The sequence below is a fragment of the Balaenoptera physalus genome (assembly GCF_965194825.1).
Source record: "Balaenoptera physalus genome assembly, chromosome: 13".
NCBI lineage: Eukaryota > Metazoa > Chordata > Mammalia > Artiodactyla > Balaenopteridae > Balaenoptera > Balaenoptera physalus.
Window position 1 is genome coordinate 85,918,870 of NC_138892.1, and position 21,405 is coordinate 85,940,274.

The 21,405-nt window shown below is 34.9% G+C and overlaps 1 protein-coding gene across 5 annotated transcripts in view; it reads left to right on the plus strand.

Annotated features, from left to right (window-relative positions):
• Nucleotides 1-21,405, plus strand: part of INTS13 (integrator complex subunit 13) — a 33,040-nt gene that overhangs the window by 2,523 nt on the left and 9,112 nt on the right. For 2 of the 5 annotated variants that reach the window (XM_082419744.1, XM_082419745.1), the window contains exons 3-14: nt 1,966-2,040; nt 7,380-7,582; nt 7,976-8,056; nt 9,515-9,605; nt 10,987-11,115; nt 12,606-12,690; nt 16,302-16,391; nt 16,595-16,684; nt 17,806-17,984; nt 19,099-19,269; nt 19,527-19,681; nt 19,987-20,217. In XM_082419744.1, the coding sequence (XP_082275870.1) occupies nt 1,966-2,040; nt 7,380-7,582; nt 7,976-8,056; nt 9,515-9,605; nt 10,987-11,115; nt 12,606-12,690; nt 16,302-16,391; nt 16,595-16,684; nt 17,806-17,984; nt 19,099-19,269; nt 19,527-19,681; nt 19,987-20,217 (1,580 nt within the window). Of the gene's footprint in view, nt 1-1,965; nt 2,041-7,379; nt 7,583-7,975; nt 8,057-9,514; nt 9,606-10,986; nt 11,116-12,605; nt 12,691-16,301; nt 16,392-16,576; nt 16,685-17,805; nt 17,985-19,098; nt 19,270-19,526; nt 19,682-19,986; nt 20,218-21,405 lie in introns of all 5 variants that reach the window. The other 3 variants (XM_082419747.1, XM_082419748.1, XM_082419746.1) reach the window with 3 other exon arrangements.

Consider the following 21,405-nt stretch of genomic DNA (forward strand, 5'->3'; position numbering starts at 1 on the left):
TGTTCATAGACCGGCACAGGCACAGCAGTAACCGTAAGGCTGAACACAGAGAGGCTAATATATATTATACATTCAGATATGTCCCAAATTAAAATATAAATTGTTTTAGTCCCTCTGTAAATTGTGTATCACGTAAGGTAAAAAAGTATATATGAGAGGAAGCATAATGTAGTGATTTAGCGCACAGGTTTCGGTTCAGGTCTTGGCATCATTAAGCTACCAGCAGTGTGACCTTGATCATTTTGCTTCATCTCTCCAAGCCTCAGTTTCCTCCCATGTAAGCATAACACCTCCTTCCTATGATTGTTGTAAGATTTCAATGAGGTAATGTGAGTAAAGTGGCCAGTAAAATATGTTCCTGTCAGGTAAGTCTTAGGAGAAAAGGCCGCTTATCAAACTTACTGGGGAAGCAAAATGAGTATTACATGGATAATAGGAAAAAAGATCATGAATTAGATCATATAGTCCAGGGGAAAGAAGTAATCTCACCCTCCTCCCAAAAGGGAACATAGCCATCATTTGATATATTTTCTAATGTATCCTTACTGTTATCATCTTACCTGATACTATATTTTGTTTGCATTTTACTTAAAAAAAATTTTTTTTAAGAAATTTGACAGATACAGTGGAAGAATTAGGATGCTTTTTATTTATTTATTTATTTATTTATTTATTTTTGGCTGCGTTGGGTCTTTGCTGCGCACGGGCTTTCTCTAGTTGTGGCGAGCAGGGGCTACTCTTTTTTTTTTTTTTTTTAACTTTGGGTTTATTTATTTATTTATTTATTTATTTTTGGCTGTGTTGGGTCTTCGTTTCTGTGAGAGGGCTTTCTCCAGTTGCGGCAAGTGGGGGCCACTCTTCATCGCGGTGCGCGGGCCTCTCACTAGCGCGGCCTCTCTTGTTGCGGAGCACAGGCTCCAAACGCGCAGGCTCAGTAACTGTGGCTCACGGGCCCAGCTGCTCCGCGGCATGTGGGATCTTCCCAGACCAGGGCTCGAACCCGTGTCCCCTGCATTGGCAGGCAGACTCTCAACCACTGCGCCATCAGGGAAGCCCAGGGGCTACTCTTTGTTGCCGTGTGCGAGCTTCTCATTGCGGTGACTTCTCTTGTTGCGAAGCATGGGCTCTAGGCACGCAGGCTTCAGTAGTTGTGGCACAAAGGCTCAGTAGTTGTGGGGCGTGGGCTCAGTTGCTCCGCAGCATGTGGGGTCTTCCCGGACCAGGGATCTAACCCTTGTCCCCTGCACTGGCAGGCGGATTCTTAACCACTGCGCCACCAGGGAAGTCCCTTTACTTTAAAATTTAGAATAAAGTGCAAATCCATTCTTTTAGCTTTCAATGCTCTAGGTTATATGGCCACTGCTTGTTTTTCTGACCTTATCTCCTACATCTCTGTCCACTCTGACCTTCACCCTTCTGAGGGTGTGCACCTAGAGGTCTTTGCATTTGCTGTTTGCTCTACCTGGAATTCTCTACCTCCAGCTCTTTCCCTGGCTGGTTTCTTTTGGTCATTTTGGATTTCCCTCAGTTGCCACTTCTGTAGAGAGCCCTTCTCTGATCACCCAACCTAAAGAAGCTAAACAACTTCTTTTTCATAGCATTTATCACTCTCTGAAATTATGTTGTTCATTTATTTTTGTTTGTATTCTCCCTGCACTACCCTCTGTCTTACCACACCCCGGAACTCCGGCTTTCCCCACATTGTGAGCAACAGAACTGTTGTATTCATCACTGTATTCCCATATCCCCAGTGCTGATAGCACCTGGCCTGTGCTAGGCATTCGGTAACTATAGAATGAATGAATGAATCAATCAGCAAACCAGAGCTAGAGACTGTACTCTCTATTTATGTTTATGTTATATATAATATATTAAAAGGTATTTATAATAAAATAAATGTTTTAAATATGATGTGATTGAGAAGACTTGGAGTTGAATACTAATTATTTCTTTGAACTCTATTAGGTGAATTTCATCGTGAGTGACTCTGGAGCACATGTTTTAAATTCTTGGACTCAAGAAGACCAAAATTTGCAGGAGGTATGCTTAGATTTTGAGCTGTGGCCATTTTTGAAAATTATCTGGATGTGGTAATACTTTCTTAAAATATAATTAATTTTTTAAATAGATATAGTGTTTGCACATAGTTTTAAAACACCAACTAATACTAAAAGAAAAACAGCTGTCTGTCTTCCAGTCTTTCCCCACTTTCTAGAAGCAAGCTTTCAACTCTTTAGCTCATCTAGTATTTACTTCCTATTTCTAAATAACATATTTTTATTGCTATTTACAGAGTTCTCAATTTAAACCTTATTTATCATTATTGTCGATGAGGATTTACCTTTTATACTTCCTCTCACCCATGCCACTCTCACTGCCTTCTTCCCTTCCCTGATTTTCTCAATATTATATCAGAAGTTTTGGTTAATTCAAAATTTTGTGTTTACATTATAATGTCTACATAAAGTGTTATCCACTGCTAAGCCAAGTAGGATATGCGATTATTTCCTTTGTTTTGTGTTTTATTAAGGTTTTATTGAGATATAGTTGACATACAGCACTGTATAAGTTTAAGGTCTACAGCACAATGATTTGACTTCTGTGTTATTTCCTTTGTTGGCATGTGATCTAATTTTTAATTTCCAAGAACTTTTACTTATGCTCTAATTATGTCCATTTTTGTCATATCCTTTTCTTGTTTTATGGGTGTAATTTTTTAATCCAAAGGTATTAGTTTATTTGAAGTTTTCTTTTGATCTCCTTGTGTTTTCAGTGTTCTTTTCATGTTGAGGCTTTTCTTAAATGCCTACTGATATTTAGCTATGCAACCTTATTTAAAAGCAGGGCACTAAACAGCAGGTTAGAAGATCTGCATGTTGTGGAGTAGGTATTGCTGACTGGCCTTCATCGTGCTTTAATCTAGTTGTTTTCCCTGGGAGGCCTCCAGATGTCAGAATAGACAGATTGTCTCTCCGGGACTTCTCAGGGTCTCCAGAGAAGATCTTCCACTCTTCCACCTGTATGCTATAAACTTGGTTGTCAGCCTTCTGGGAGCCAGGGGAGAGGGTAGGTTCTACCATCCAGTAGGTGAACTTTCACTCAGTCTTTCTGTTTTTGGTCTAGTACTGTGCTGTCCAATATAGTAGCTACTAGCCATATGTAGCTACTATTAGCTATCAAATAGCTACTATTTAAATTTCAATTAATTAAACTTAAGTGCAATTAAAAAATCCAGTTTCTCTGTAGCACTAGCCATGTTCCAAACGCTCAGTAGGCCACATGTGGATAGTGGCTACTGTACAGCGCAGTTATAGAACTTTTCCATCATCAGAGAAAGTTCTTTTGGGCAGCACTGGTCTAGTGTCTTCCCCTGACACTCTGCTGTGCTTTGTGGTATCCATGCTTGGTACCTCTCTGGTTCATTTCCTCCAACGACTGTGATTCTGTATCTGGGGGGGATCAGGAAGAGGGAGTCACTTGCATGGGTAGGGTGTGAGTAGGATTGGGAGTCAAGCTGTTCCTTATACTGGCTTCAAGTCATTCAGTTTTCAGTATCTTGCCTCATCCTTGCTTTATGTGGTACTTGATGCCTCCAGTTCCTGAACTTCTCTTGGATTCTGAAAGGCATATCATCTTGCCTTTTTCCCCTGTAGGCGCTTAGATTTCAGTTTATTCAGTCTTGCTAAGTCCATTACCATTCCTCCATCCATTTTCATACATTCTTGCTGACATCTCTTGATTGTTCTCTTGTCTCCTCCTCCATTCTCTTCATCTTTGTGGGTTTTCCCCCCCTTTGGTGTTTGCTTTTTAAAATTAAATTCCTTTACTACAGTTTTAGTGGAGTTTTAGGGAGCAGAAATAAACCCATGCTCAATTCATCAAGTTTATGCTTTTTAAACGTGTCTAAGGATATTGAATATGTTGTAGATTACGTTCTTTTCTGTTGTTTTAAGTGGATAGAAGACTTCAGTCTATTAGGTCCTTCACTGATGAATATGAACATGAGAGACAGGCATTAGTGAAATATTTGAATACATTATTTGACTATTTCATGTTAAAATTTTTCTGTTAATGGATGCCCTTTAGTGGAAATAATCCCATCCAAATGTGTTTTAATGAAAATGTGTTTCTTACAATGTTTGGTCTTAAAATGTTGTGATTAATATTATAATATGTAAACATAACTAACCTTTTTTTCTTTTGAGGTAACTCACTGAAGGGGGGCTTTTATTGGCTTGGCTTTGCATTTATATCACTCCAGAATGTTCTTTATTCTTTCATTGCTTGAAAAAATATTAAGGATTCCATACATTCCCCCTGTACTATCGTTTTGAAATAGCATGTATTCTGCTTTGTTCTTTCAAGAGGTACTGTGAAAGAAGCCTGAAGCTTCTCTAGTTGTGTATAAATAAAAATAAGTACAAATTTGAATAGATTTTCGTTACTGCACCTCTGCAGTGCAGTAAGAGGTATGCATTTAATAATGGGAGCTATACTGATGATGCAAGAATTACTGCTTCCTTCTGCTTTCTGAAGGTGAAGGCATATTATATCACACGCATTGCTTTTAGATTATGAACAGAAGGGGAAACTCCAGGTGTGAAGGCAACTATATAGCAAATCCCTAGTGTTTAAGATGACATAAAATAATTGACATTTTGTCTAAATTATGTATAATCTATTTTTTTTTAAATTAATTAATTTATTTATTTATGGCTGTGTTGGGTCTTCGTTTCTGTGCGAGGGCTTTCTCTAGTTGCGGCAAGTGGGGGCCACTCTTCATCGCGGTGTGCGGGCCTCTCACTATCGCGGCCTCTCTTGTTGCGGAGCGCAGGCTCAGTAATTGTGGCTCACGGGCCTAGTTGCTCCGCAGCATGTGGGATCTTCCCGGACCAGGGCTCGAACCCGTGTCCCCTGCATTGGCAGGCAGATTCTCAACCACTGCGCCACCAGGGAAGCCCATAAATTATGTATAATCTTGTCTGTGTAAACACATTTAATGTTTAGCTTTGGTTGTCTGTGTCACACCTTTCTCTAGTTATTGTGACTGATCATGAGAAGCAATTGAAGTAGATTGATTGAAGAATGTTTGGGCTGGAAGGATTGTAGACATCTTTTGCTTTGACTCCTTCTTTGTGCAGGTGAAGGAACTGAAGCCCACAGGTGCCAGAGGTAGTTTGACTTGCATACCTGGGTCCAGGGCTCTTTCTGTTACAGCATGTGACTCTATCCTCTACATTGTAGATCTTATTACAAAAAATTTATCAGATTTCAGGAGTTTTGGTCTTGTTTTTGTTGGCTAAGTTAAAGTTTGAAAGTATCATACTAATGTGGCACAGGTTCTACTATTAGTTTCACTTTCAGATTAGGAAAAAAGCTAGGAGAGATAAACCAGGGTCACACAATATTAAAAGTCAGAGCCAGAATTTCAGTCCGTAGTTATCTGACTCCAGAAGTTAAGCTTTCTGCTGCTTTCCCAGGACCACAACACCCCTGTCCTAAAAAGAAGCTTTTTATTTTTTCTCCTATGTACCAGGGACTTTTTATAGTCCTATATATACAGTATTTTTTCTTTCATTTTTGATCACTTTTTATGAATAGGTAATACCTATGTAGTTTAAAAATAAATTTTACATATATACTTGCATGTATACATATATGTGTGTGTGTGTGTGTGTGTGTGTAAGTAAAAGCTAAGCCTTGAAAAATTTCCCACTCATCCTCTGTTCCAGTTAGTGGTGTGCTAGAGCCTGGTTATACCAACTTGGGAGAGCTGAGTGTGTGCATCTCCTATCAACTTTACATTCAGTGAAAGCTTGAAAATAGCGATCATGGGAGTACTTAACCATAGATATTGGCAAACACTACAAATTAGGGTTTTTTTTTCCCTTTGGAGAGCTGGTTTACCAGCACATCACTATTTATCCCCACCACTATTAGTTTTTTTTTTTTTAATTAATTTTATTTATTTATTTTTGGCTGTGTTGGGTCTTCGTTTCTGTGCGAGGGCTTTCTCTAGTTGCGGCAAGCGGGGGCCACTCTTCATCGCGGTGTGCGGGCCTCTCACTGTCGCAGCCTCTCTTGTTGCGGAGCACAGGCTCCAGACGCGCAGGCTCAGTAGTTGTGGCTCACGGGCCTAGTTGCTCCGCGGCATGTGGGATCTTCCCAGACCAGGGCTCGAACCCGTGTCCCCTGCATTGGCAGGCAGATTCTCAACCACTGCACCACCAGGGAAGCCCACCACTATTAGTTTTTAATGGGTCCTTCCAGCGTATCTTTATGCATATATAAAGCAAAGTCCTCACACTTTGTTCTTTTTTAAGAGTGTTTTAGCTATTCTGTATCCCTTGTAATTCCATATGAATTTTAGAATCAGCTTATCAATTTCTATCAATACAAAGAAGTCAGCTGGGATTCTGACAGGGATTATGTTTAATCTGTAGTTCAGTTTGGGTAATGTCATCTTAATATTAATAAGTATTCCAGTCCATGAACATAGGATGTTTTCTATTCATTTAGATCTTCAGTTTCTTTCAACAATATTTCATAATTCTCAGTATAAAATATGCATTTCCTTTGTTAAATTTATTCCTAAGCATTTTATTGTTTTTGGTGCTATTATAAATGGAATTGTTTTCTTAATTTCATTTTTGGATTGTTCTTTGCAAGTGTACAGCAATACAATTGGTTTTTGTCTGTTGATCATGTATCCTGCAACCTTGCTGAACTTGCTTATTATTTCTAAAAACTTTCTAATGGATTCCTTAGGATTTTCTACATACAAGATCATGTCATCTGCAACATAGAGATAGTTTTACTTCTTCCTTTCCAATCTGAATTACTTTTATTTCTTTTTCTTTCCTAATGCTTGGGCTAGAAGCTCTAGTATAGTATTGAATTGAAGTGGTGAGAGTGGATATCCTTCTCTTTCTGATCTTAGAGGGAACACATCTAATTTTCACTATTAAGCATGATATTATGCATAGGTTTTTCATAGATGCCTTTTATCTGCTTGAGGAAGTTCCCTTCTGTTTCTAGTTTGTTGAGTGTTTTTTATCATGAAAGGGTTTTAGATTTTTGTCAAATGCTTTTTCTGTATTTATGGGGATGATCATGTGATTTTTAAAAATTCCATTGATATCATTTGCATTAATTAGTTTTTAGACATTAAACCAACTTTGTGTTCCTGGGATAAGTCCAACTTGGTCATGGTATATAATTCTTTTTATATGTTGCTGGATTCAGTTTGCTAGTATTTTGTTGAGGATATTTGTATCTGTATTTATAAGATACATTGGTCTGTAGTTTCATTTTCTTGTGATGCCTTTGTCTGACTTGTGCTTATTCTTGTCAACATGATTGTTTTCCCTTTTGCTTAGCTGATGGCAGCATTAGCTGCTGTTGGGCCTCCTAATCCACGGGCAGATCCAGAATGCTGCAGTATTCTGCATGGTCTTGTTGCAGCAGTGGAAACCCTCTGTAAAATTACCGAATACCAACATGAGGCTCGTACTCTACTAATGGAGAATGCAGAACGTGTTGGAAATAGAGGACGAATAATTTGCATTACTAATGCAAAAAGGTGAGACATTAATCACAGTAATTCTTTCACTGAGGGAATTTTAATATCCTATTGTAGTTTTTATTTAAAAAAAAGCAGGGGCAACATGTTAGCATTTAAGGATATCACATGTGGCCTTTCTAATATCGAAACTGTGTTTATCCAGTTCTAAAATATCCAGTTCATCTCAGTGAAAACCATTTAGATTGTTATCACGTAGGTCGATTTGACTTTTTTTCCTCACTAGTTTTTCATTCAATTGGTTGTTTGGTATTGTGAATGAGCACACTACAGACAGTCCTTATTGAAGTAATTTTAAGTGCCTGTAACAAGATACTACAGCTGAGTAGTGTGTTTAGTTTTTTCTCTTACTATTTATTTATTTAAGTTGGTTTTATCTTTTTTATGCCATAGTGATAGTCATGTGCGAATGCTCGAGGACTGTGTCCAGGAAACAATTCATGAACATAACAAGCTTGCTGCAAATTCAGATCAGTGAGTATAATCCATAAATGGAATAAATATTCCATTTTGTAGTCATATTTATTTCATTATAATTATTCCAATAATTTTAATGGTAATTGGTACCATTCCCTTGAATTCTCTACTGGCTCTACAATTTAGTCAAAAACGTATGTTCGATCAGAAACTTCTTGTCCCATTTTCCCTTTAAGTTTAAAATTTTACTTTTTGCTCACAGGAAAGGTGAGCAGAAGGATAAAATAATACATAAATTTATAATGCATATTTTTTTTGATGGCTTGTTCTCATACTCTGTATTATAAATCTATAAAATGAGCAAATCATTGGTGGCATTATTCAGTATGTACCAAATCAAAACATAACTAATTATATTGCCTGAATTTTTTAAAAAGAAAAAAGCCACTAAAGATATGTTTGGGACAGTTGCTGTGAGGAGTCTATATTAGATTGAGCTACTATTAATTTTCTAGGTGGAGTACTGGTATTATTGTCAACGAGTAGGATTATTCTCGCTAGGAGAAGGAAGCATGCTGAGGTATTTAGGAATGAAATATCATTTCCTCTGCAACTTACTCTCAAATGACTTAGTAAAAAAAAAAAAAGAATGTACATCTATTTAGGCATTTATAGTGAAAACAAATGTAGCTAACAGCTAATTAGCTAATCTATGTTAAGGATATATGGGTGTTCATTGAATAGTACTTTTCTTTCAATTTTTCTGTAGGTTTGGAAATTTTAAAATAAAAAGTTGGCTCACAGATATAGAGAACAAACTAGTAGTTACCAGTGAGAGAGGGAAGGGGAGAGGGGCAGGATAGGGGTAGGGATTAAGAGTTACAAACTACTATGTATAAACTAAATAAGCTATAAGGATATATTGTACAACATGGGGAATATAGCCAGTATTTTATAGTAACTATAAATGGAGTATAACCTTTAAAAATTGTGAATCACTGTCGTATATCTGAAACTTTTATCATTGTACATCAGCTGTGCCTCAATTTAAAAAAAGAAATAAAATGGAGGGGGCAAAAAGTAAATAAAAAGTTGGGGGTAACTTTTTAGTAATACAAATTCTGTATTCTTGGAAATAACCAATTATAGGTAATATAATTTGTTCTTGAAAAACACTAGTAAAAGGGAAATTAATACACAATATATTCATTTTCTCTGTGGCAGTTATCTATTGAAAATTACACCAGAGTATAAGAATTTTCGCTTTATTTTATCCTTCGAATACACAAAATGATCATTTTTGCATTTGAATTAAACTCATATAAATTATTCATTAAATGTTCATACAAGTACAGCAGTTATACAGTCTTTCTCAATATTTAACTTTTATGTTAACCGTAGTATCTGATTATAGAGACACACTGTTTTAGTATATAAAACTTTTTATAGTTTACCTGCCTGAATTCTTTACGTAGTATATAGCCTTATGTTCTAAGTGAAAAGTTTCTCTTTAAGTCTCATGCAGATTCAGAAGTGTGAGCTAGTCTTGATCCATACCTACCCAGTTGGTGAAGACAGCCTTGTATCTGATCGTCCTAAAAAAGAGGTAAGTGCAGAAGTAATGGAAGAAGAGATCATTGTTAATTATTAATAATAAATGCTGAGAAGGTTTAGCATAAGAATGATCAGGTTGCCAACATTTTCTGATACAAAAATATTTCGAGTTTTGAAAGCAACCTGTATGGCAAAGTACCTAGATTGGTTCTTTATGTTATAATTGTAGATTTTGAAAATATTTTGTTTGGTTTGCCTGTTGATGTTTATTTTAAATAACTGTGTTCTCAAACCATACACAATTTGTATTGTTCCTCAAATTTCAATTACTGTAATGGATTTCAGTTGCTTTAATGACTTCTTGCTCTGTAGAACTGTTTTTTCTCCTCATTAGGAAAACAATACACTCTTTAATCAAAATACACTCCTATAACAAAGAAATTAACTTTACCTATCCAGAGGGGTAAAAGACTAATTTCCAACTTTGGTTTTACTTTTCAAATAAATTTGAACAACTTTAAAGGAAGAGATGAGTCTGTTGATTGTTAAATGGATTCACATCACATGATATTCTCCATTGGTGGTCTGTGTTTAGAAATACAGACATGTGTGTTTGTATAACTATATTAAATGTGTATGTTCTTATTTTTGTTTTTTTATTTAGCATTACTTAATATAAACGTGAAGTATTAACTTAAATAATGATTTTTTTTATAGCTGATTGTTTTTTTTAGGTCATTATCTCTATCATTGTGTTTTATGTGGTTTCCAGCATAAGCCCATTTTTTGTTAACTTTTTTCTGACTCTTGGTAACATGACATTATATTGGCTTTACTTTGAGATAAGTAAATAATTTACTTACAGTAAATACTATTACCCTGGAATGAGTAAAATTTTGTTACCTTGTTATAAGTAACTTTTGGCTGCCTTATACATTTCTTGGTGACAAAATATGATGATTGTAGTGATTTTCATTCTTTGTAATAAGTAGTAGTATTTGCAGAGGTTTGTCCTCTCCACAAAATTAATTATTTTTTCTACAGTATTTCTGTGGGGCACTTCAAATCAATTTTGCATATAGATAAATAGAAGTAAAAATTATAAATTAAAATATATATTTAAATCAAAGACTATTCTACGCTAAGTTTCAAGAGGACAGGGATTTTGCCTGTTCACTGCTGTATCCTCCAGTAGCTCACACAGTTTCTGGCAATTTATACAGTAAGTTCTCTTTAATACCTATCTGTTGAATGAATGAATGTATAAAAATGTATTACTAAAATAATGATTATGGTTAATTTATGGACCTTTTTCCCCCTAAATTCTCACAAGTAAAAGTACTTAATTTTCATGGGTTGAAGTAAAATATTTAGCACTAAGTTAAAACGTATTAAAGTTTTGTGGGGTTTTTTTTTTTCATACCTTTCTATAGTTGTCCCCCGTTTTAACCAGCGAAGTTCATAGTGTTCGTGCAGGACGGCATCTTGCTACCAAATTAAATATTTTAGTACAGCAGCATTTCGACTTGGCTTCAACTACTATTACAAATATTCCAATGAAGGTAGGCAGTTCTTTTTCTTGCTGTTTTGAAAGCTCTGCTTTGCTTTTTAAATATTTGATATGTATTATTTATTTTAATGAACCTTAACTTTTTCTTCCCATATCATATTTTCTGTTTTGCTAGCACACATTCAGTGTCTTTGACCAGGTTAGTAAATAATGAAAAGCAACAAGAAAGGATCACAGAACAAAGTGCTGTATTTTTTTTTTCTAATAAGAACATTCTGTATCAGCTTTTTTGTTTTTAGTTTTGTTCTCATTACTTTCATCAAAATATAATTTCTATCTGAAATGATTACTTTTTCTGTGATTCTTTTCCTGACAGTTGTTATTAGATTTTGCTCACTTTGTGTGTTCTAGTAGATCTTTTCTTTCTTATATTTTTGTTCTTGCCTACCCAGTATAAAGGTGTTTGTAACTAATAGGTCTAACTAGGAAAAAATAGTTTATAGTTTTAAACAAGTTTATGATTCTAGCTGAAAAACATGAGTCTTATGATTTTACTAATGAATTTTCTTAGAAATCTATTACTACCTTGTCATTTTCATTATGTTATTTAGTTGTCTAAGACCAGCACAATGCCTGGCCCATAGAAAGCTTCAAATGAATTTTTACTGAGGGGAGTTACATTTAATTGTATTGATTATATTTACAAATATAAAGTAGCAAGTATATCTAAAAATTTAAATTAGCTTTCTCATAAGTCCAGTTTCATTTTTTTTGCCACCATATGATGAAAACTAAATTGCATGAGAGATGTAATCTTTTCATTATTAATTTCCTCCTTATACCACTGGCTGGCTCTTTAATAGAAATTATAGCCTTAACCAATAGAACAGTTTAGGTGAGGCAGCAGTGAACAACTAAAATAGCATAATAGGTGTACTTTAATATAATTTCATGAGTTAGAAGAAAAATACCCTGAGGGTGACAGATACCTTGCTTTTTAAATTTGACCATATTTGTGTGCTACTGGTGTGACTCCTCGATCTTTGTCTTTTTCTTGTAAATAGATAATATTGAAGTTTCTATTTACTATTTAGTGAGGACAAGTTACTAAACTTGTTAATTAGTCTGTATTTGCTATTTTATATAATTGGTGCTTGCTGATTTACTATAGGTATTTAAAGATGCTATTTCCTCCTTTAATCAGCTATTTTACATTGAGTAAACTATTTCAATTACATCATATTTGTGTATAAAAAGTATTGGCAGGACAATGCATTCAGAGTAAAAAAATTTCTAAAATTTCTAGATGAACCATCTATGTTAATTCTGACATACATAAGAAAAATCACTACTTTATTACTGATATGTAGCCAGTAGTTTTTTAATATAGTTTATATTGCTGTGGAAAATTATTGCATCTTTAAATAGATTAATTACTGAGCAAACTATCCCCTTATTATAGCTAATTATTGTTTAAGCAAAATGAATAATTACTTCATTGTTTTAAAAACAAAGCCAAGTTATTTTAAATTTTGCTTTAAGGAAGAACAACATGCTAACACATCTGCCAATTATGATGTGGAGCTACTTCATCACAAAGATGCACATGTAGATTTTCTGAAAAGTGGTAAGTAAGAGACGTTGGAAAATACTATTTTGTAAGATCTAACATATGAAAGCATACTAACAGCTTTGAGAAGTTCTTGAGTAAATAAACCTGATTGACTTTAGTCCATCCCGTTCCAAACTTACCTGACAATATCACCCATTAATGGCCATGGAACTAGTGTTCTATTGAATTTACTTTGGGAAAGACTAGGCTAATGGAACAAATACAGACATACCTCATATTATCATGCTTCGCTTTATTGTGCTTCATGGATGTTGCATTTTTTTACAAATTGAATGTTCGTGGCAACCTGGGTTGAGCAAATCTTTGGCGACATTTTTTCAATAGCACTTGCTCACTTCATGTCTCTGTGTCACATTTTGGTAATTCTCGCAGTATGTCAGACTTTTTCATCATTATTTTTGTTATGGTGATCTGTGATCAATGATCTTTGATGTTGCTCTTGTAAATTGTTTTGGGGTGCCACAAACTGTACCCATATAAGACAGAGAACTTATTCCATAAATGTTGTGTGTGTTCTCACTGCTCCACTGACTGGCTATTCCCCATCTCTCTCCCTCTCCTTGGGCCTCCCTATTCCCTGAGACACAACAATATTGAAATTAGTCCAGTTAATAACCCTACAGTGGCCTCTAAGAAAGGAAGAGTTGCACATCTCTCACTTTATTTTTTTTTCATGGAAAGGCATTTTATTTTAAATATAGCAGTGTGTACGTGTCAATCCCAAACTCCCAATCTATCCCTCCCCCTCTCCCTTCCCCCCTGGTAACCATAAGTTCATTCTCTAAGTCTGTGAGTCTGTTTCTGTTTTGTAAATAAGTTCATTTGTATCATTTTTTTAGATTCCACATGTAAGTGATATCATATGATACTTGTTTTTCTCTGTCTCACTTCACTTAGTCTGATAATCTCCAGGTCCATCCATGTTGCTGCAAATGGCATTATTTCATTCTTTTTAATGGCTGAGTAATATTCCATGGTATATATGTACCACATCTTCTTTATCCATTCGTCTGTTGCTGGACATTTAGGTTGCTTCCATGTCTTGGCTATTGTAAACAGCGCTGCAGTGAACATTGGGGTGCATTTAGCCTTTCGAACCACGGTTTTCTCTGGATATATGCCCAAGAGTGGAATTGCTGGATCATATGGTAGCTCTATTTTTAGTTCTTTAAGGAACCTCCATACTGTTCTCCATAGTGGCTGTATCAATTTACATTTCTACCAACAGTGCAAGAGGGTTTCCTTTTCTCCACACCCTCTCCAGCATTTATTGTTTGCAGATTTTTTGATGATGGCCATTCTGACCAGTGTGAGGTGATATCTCATTGCAGTTTTGATTTGCATTTCTCTAGTAATTAGTGATGTTGAGCATCTTTTCATATGCCTGTTGGCCAGCTGAAGCTATGTCTTCTTTGGAGAAATGTCTCTAGGTCTTCTGCCCATTTTTTGATTGGGTTGTTTTTTTTTTGATATTGAGCTGCATGAGCTGTTTGTAAATTTTGGAGACTAATCCCTTGTTGGGTCGCATTACTTGCAAATATTTTCTCCCATTCTGTTGGTTGTCTTTTCGTTTTGTTTATGGTTTCCTTTGCTGTGAAATGTCTCTCACTTTAAATCAAAAATTAGAAATGATTAAGCTTAGTGAGGATGGCATGTCAAAAAGCCAGGATAGACTGAAAGCGAGGCCTCTTGCACCAAAGAGCTGAAAAATTCTTGAAGGAAATTAAAAGTGCTACTTCAGTGAACACACAAATGATAAGAAAGTGAAACAGCCTTATTGCTGATACGGAGAAAGTTATAGTGGTCTGGGTAGAAGATCAAACCAGCCACAACATTCCCTCAAGCCAAAGCCTCATCCACAACAAGGCCCTAACTCTCTTCAATTCTGTGAAGGCTGAAAGAGGTGAGGAAGGTACAGAAGAAAAGTTTGAAGCCAGCAGAGGATGGTTCATGATGTTTAAGGAAAGAAACTGTCTCCATAACATACAAGTGCAAGGTGAAGCAGCAAGTGCTGATATAGAAGCTGCAGCAAGTTATCCAGAAGATCTAGGTCAGATAATTCATGAAGGTGGCTGCACTAAACAGATTTTCAGTGTAGATGAAACAGCCTTCTATTGGAAGATGTCATCTAGGACTTTGATGGCTAGAAAGGAGAAGTCAGTGCCTGACCTCAAAGCTTCAAAGGACAGGGTGACACTCTTATTAGGGGCTAATGCAGCTGGTAACTTTAAGTTGAAGCCAGAGCTTATTTACCCTTCTGAAAATCCTAGGGCCCTTAAGAATTACACTAAATCTACTCCACCTGTGCTCTATCAGTACAACAGCAAAGCCTGGATAACAGCACATCTGTTGACAACATGGGTTACTGATTATTTTAAGCCTACAATTTAGCCTACTGCTCAGAAAAAAAGGTTTCTTTCAAAATATTACTGCTCATTGACAGTACACCTGGTCACTCAAGAGCTCTGATGGAGACATACAATGAGATTAATGTTGTTTTCTTGCCTGCTAACACAACATACTTTCCACAGCACATGGATCAAGGAGTAATTTTGACTTTCAGGTCTTACTATTTAAGAAATATATTTCGTAAAGCTATAACTGCCATAGGTAGTGATTCCTCTGATGGATCTTGGCAAAGAAAGTTGAAAACCTTCTGGAAGGGATTCACTGTTCTGGATGCTGTTAAGAACATTTGTTTTTTATGGGAAGAGGTAAAAATATCAACGTTAACATAAGTTTGGAAGAAGTTGATTCCAACCCTCTTGGATGACCTTGAGGGGTTTAAGACTTCAGTGTTCATTATTATTTTAACATCTGTTTACTCTGAACTCCATTAAGGCAAAAAGTGCTCACTGTTACATCTTCTTATATATTTACCTTATAGATTCCTCATTTTATGTTTCTTCTAATAAATTTATTGGGATTCAGTACAATGAGTTGTGCATTTTAGATTCCTGAAACTTTCTACATAACCATGTTATTTTATCGTTTAATGGTGTCGGAGGGTAGCAGTTGTAGATTCTTAAAATTTTAAAAAATTTGCTGTTGATTTTTAGTGTAGTGACTGAAATGATTTAATTAATGAGAAATTTGGAGGAAAACAAAGTACTTATTTTTAAATTAATTTATTTATTTTTAGCTGTGTTGGGTCTTCGTTTCTGTGTGAGGGCTTTCTCTAGTTGCGGCGAGCGGGGGCCACTCTTCATCGCGGTGCACAGGCCTCTCACTATCGCGGCCTCTCTTGTTGCGGAGCACAGGCTCCAGACGCACAGGCTCCAGACACACAGGCTCAGTAGTTGTGGCTCACGGGCCCAGTTGCTCCGCGGCATGTGGGATCTTCCCAGACCAGGGCTCGAACCCGTGTCTCCTGCATTGGCAGGCAGATTCTCAACCCCTGCGCCACCAGGGAAGCCCAAAGTACTTATTTTAATAATAACTGATATCCAAACTCAATTTGGTATTTTTCTAGGAGACTTTCTAAAAAAAGATGTTCTCCCAGAGGTATTTTCTCTTATAGACCTTAAACTCTTGGAAATCTTGTCAAACATTTGAAGTTTGTGATTATTTAGTAATGTTATTATTTCTCTAACTTATTTTTAAAGGTGATAACCACTTAAGTGGAAGCAGTAGAGAAGGCTCATTTAAAGAAACAATAACGTTAAAGTGGTGCACACCAAGGACAAATAACATTGGTAGGTATTTAAAAATAATTGAAAGAGAAAAGAATAATCAAAAGATTCTTTATTGTGTAGGGATTATTTGTTTCTTTTTGAATTTTTGTTTTTCATTGTTTTAGAGGATCAAGGAACAAGCTTTTGTTTTTGCTTGTTTTTCTGTTTTAATTGTGGAAATATTTCTTTATATTCTTTCAAATCAGTGTTTTCTTCTATTTCAGAATTACACTATTGCACTGGCGCTTATCGAATTTCACCCGTAGATGTAAATAGTAGACCTTCCTCCTGCCTTACTAATTTTCTTCTAAATGGTAACTTTCATCATTTAATTGTTTTGACTGAGATTATGACAAGTGAAATCATTAGTGAGAATATGTGAAAATGTGAATTCTCGAAAAGCTGTTTTCTTCAATATAGTCTAACCATTTTATTTCCCAAAGCTGTTTTAAATTTATATAATGGTAAATACCCTTTAACAGTTTTACTGATGTTTAAAAATAAGTTGACTTTGTCTTTCAGACTATTGTATCTAAGTAAATTTACTTAATATATTTTTTAGAATTTTCATTTTAAAAATTTGACATTTAGAGTCTACGTTGATTTTTTTTGGAAGATAGAATAATATAGACTTGTTTATCTTGGCCTATTGAATTTTAAATTACAAAATATATATGGAATTATTTCTCTTTAAACACTATATCTTTATTATAGATAAACACCTTATTTTCAATAATATACCATATGATTCTTACAAATACGACTTTAAATCCTAGGTTTCCTTGTGTAAAAAATTTTTTAAAAAATTATTGAATTCCATTTGCTGAATCTAAATTCTGATGGCTCCTCTGATGATTCTTACAATAACTAGGTTTTGGAACCACTGTTGTAAAGAGTTACTCTGCCTTTATCATAAGGTTAATTTCATTGTTATATTAAGCACAGTTTGATTATCAGATTATGTAATGTTCAGATTAAATAACATTTGGTCATGTAAAGTAGCAAGTAGTTAAAGTAACAGTGCCAATACGGAGGTATTGTAGAAGTGAAGTGAGACTTGCTTTCTCCCCCAAATGGTTTGTAGCTTTGATAACCTAAGGGTTATATAAGAGTTGTCCCACTTTTCTTCTTGATGTCCAGGAGAAAAATTTTGTATGAACTTGTAATTGAATGAATAATATAACCAAACATTATACCAGAGACCACTGTACTTACTTTGGAAAACTGTGTAACTAGGTAAGCTTGGAGAAGCAAAGAGAAAGCTAAGGCTAGAATTCAGATTTTTAGGACTTGATATGCAGATACACTCAATTAGCAATGCTGGTTAAAATATGAAGAGCAATAAATAAAATGAAAAATCTAGACATAAATCTTAAGGGAAGAACTAAGAGCCCTTGGGATTTCATTACTGATAGAGTAATCTTGTTTTTGACAGGTCGTTCTGTTTTATTGGAACAACCACGAAAGTCAGGTTCCAAAGTCATTAGTCATATGCTTAGTAGCCATGGAGGAGAGATTTTTTTGCACGTCCTTAGCAGTTCTCGATCCATTCTAGAAGATCCGCCTTCAATTAGTGAAGGATGTGGAGGAAGAGTTACAGACTACCGGATTACAGTAAGACTCTAATATCTATAAATTTTGAGTCTGTCTTTCAGCAAGTACATAGAGTACCTATTATATGCTAAGATCTGTGGCAAAAAGAAGTTTAGAGAAGTTGGTTTTTTATTATTGTTTTAATTAGGTGAATTTCCTGCAGTACTTGCTCAAAAGAGCTGTTTATCACTATGTTGTCTTCCCTACATACTCAGTGTATGCTGAGAAGTATCTGAATAGCATTGACACACGCTGGAATTATAGGAGAGAATGGAAGTTGATTCAAACTAATATTTTAGGTGGAATTTTATTTCTAGTAACTTAAGTGCCAAGCATAAACATTTGAAAGTTTGGATTCTGCTACTTTGAAAATAAATTTTTATAAATTTTTATAGTATTGAGAGGTGCATACAAGGAAATTTTATCTATTTTTGGTAGAAATTGTATTGTTCTGATTTGAATTTTTCACTCTTCCACCCCTCTTTGATATTTCATGGCTGTCTACTTTTTAAGGTGGTTATAAAAATTAAATGTGAATGATGTGTATGAATATACTTTGTAAACCACAAAGTGTTTTGTACTGTAATTGTTTTTGATTAGGCTTTTCATTTTTATTTTTACATAATTTTTTAAATAAGGAGAAAGCTAGTAAGTATTCATTGTAGAAAATTTAGAAAATGTAGATTCTTTTTATAAAAAAAGCAAAAACAAAGACTATTAATTACCTGTAATTCCATCATTCAAAGATAACCACTGTTAACATTTTGATGTTGTATTAAGGTAATTTTTAAGTAAGCAAAATGGTATTCTAATGTGATGAACTTATTCTTTTATCTGCATATAATAGAAAAGAGTTAAATTATAGGAGTGAAGAAAAATGAGTGTTTTTAAAAAGTGGAAAGAACCATGAATGTATTAATGTGTGAAGCTTTCTTCATCTCCATTGAATAAAGGCTGATAGGTTTCATGTTCAAAAAGAAGGGAAGAAATTAGTGTGTGGAGGGCGGGCTGTTAGAGAAAATGCTTTGTTGCATATCACAGGACAGAAGACCTCAGGGGAACAGACTGTTACATGTAATCCGTGCTGAAACACTAGAAAATAGTTTCTAATTTTATCTTATTTGGTTATCATTAGGATTTTGGTGAATTTATGAGGGAAAACAGATTAACTCCTTTTCTAGACCCCAGATATAAAATCGATGGAAGTCTTGAGATCCCTTTGGAACGAGCAAAAGATCAGTTAGAAAAACACACCCGTTACTGGCCTATGATTATTTCACAGACCACCATCTTTAACATGCAAGCGGTAAGTGTTAGTTTCAGTTTTTCTTCTAGATTAGTTATATATTCTTTACAAATAACATTTATCAAGCAAAGAATGAAATATAAGAGTTTGCTACAGTTAAAGAATTAGTAATAGAAAATGGAAGTGATGGTTATAGATTAGTTCTCCATGGTGATGTTTAAAATCAATTCAAGTACTGTCTAGATGCTTCGATACTTATTTTTCACGACAGATTTTCTTTTTCTTTCTTTCTTTTTTTTTTTTTTTAAATCTAACAGGTAGTTCCATTAGCCAGTGTTATTGTGAAAGAATCTTTGACAGAAGAAGATGTGTTAAACTGTCAAAAAACAATATACAACTTAGTTGATATGGAAAGAAAAAATGATCCTCTACCTATTTCCACAGTTGGTACAAGAGGAAAAGGCCCTAAAAGGTAGGGTTTCTTTCTTTCTTTCTCGTATATCACATTTTCTAGATACTTACCGTTTTTTTGAGCTAACTTATTCCATATGTAAATTATATGTTTGGGGGTGTGTATATACACATACATATGATTAAGATGAAATGATATAGAATATAAAATAGCAAAATTAGATACATTATCACTTAGAATTGCACCGTTGGAAGAGAAAGGAAACCCATGTTTAATATTTCTTTTAACTTTATCAGTAACAAGTGACACTTGGATATTATTTAAAGAGTATTTTGTAAGAACATTATTTTGAATCTTTACTTTAGAGATGAACAGTACCGTATCATGTGGAATGAATTAGAAACGCTTGTCAGAGCCCATATCAACAATTCGGAGAAACATCAAAGAGTCTTGGAATGTCTAATGGCATGTAGGAGCAAACCCCCAGAAGAAGAAGAACGAAAGAAACGAGGAAGAAAAAGGGAGGACAAAGAGGACAAGTCTGAGAAAGCAGTGAAAGATTATGAACAGGAGAAATCTTGGCAAGATTCAGAGAGGTGATTTGTTAATTAAATTAACATAGCACTGTGGTGCCTTTTGGCATATCCCATTCTACATGTAGCACATTTGAACATTCAGACCTTATTTATTAGTACTTCATTTAATATGTGTTTATTGTATTTTATAACTATTATTTTATCATTCTTCAAGTCTGGAAGGTCTTTCTTGGGCTTAAAGAGGTATGGTATTTTTTACTATTGGGGCAAAGATAGTGTTTAATTTTTTTCCTAATTAACTTCTGAAAGTCATAATACATGATTTTTGGTATCAGTAGTTGCTTTTATGTGTTATGAACATCAAAGGCATAGTTTTATTTCTTTTATTCAGTGAATACTTATTAAATGCCCATGATGTGCCAGGCATTTGGCATACAATCCCTGCCCTGGAAGAATGGACAGTGTTGTGTAGAGGTAGGCAAGTAAATGAGCAATTTACAGCAAAGTGTGGAAGATGCTATTATAAAAATAGGCATAGGAAACCCTTGAAAGCATGGAAGATCATAGTCCTATTCTGAAAACCTTCCTCAGTAGTACACTCTTTTCCTCAGTTCGTGATTTATATAGTGATGTCAGGGTTAAATTTGGAAAACACCGTAAAATGTAATAAAGGTCTATAAATAAAAATATCATGACATAGTATCAGTAGTTGGCTTTATCTTCTACCTCCTTGCCAGAAATCAGGCAGAGAACCAGGTAACTATTACAATGGCAATGTAGTCAGTCCTTAAAAACAGAACTTACTGTGGAAAATTTGAAACTTAATACAAGAGTAGAATAAAGAGTTACCTATTATCTACTTTTAAAAGTTAATCAATTCATGGCAGATCTCATTTCATATATATTCATATCCATTCCCCTCACCACTACCACCCTCCACCTCCCCCACCTGAATATTTTGAAGCTAATTCTGGAAAGTGTATCATTTCATTCATAAATAAGTAGGACACTTTTATGAAGAGGTTCACTTCTTCCTTAGTGCTGCTGAGTTTCTGAAACAGAATTGTCTTGCTTTAAGAAGAGGGGGGAAAGACTCTTCTCATTCAAATCCCACTGATCTTCAAGTATATGAAATTCAAAATAAGCTTGGAGTTAAGTTCCTAACTTAAGGAACATAAGTACATTTCCACAGTACATAAACTAGGGAACAAATGCTAGTAGATTTCTTAATCTTATTTGTAATTTGAA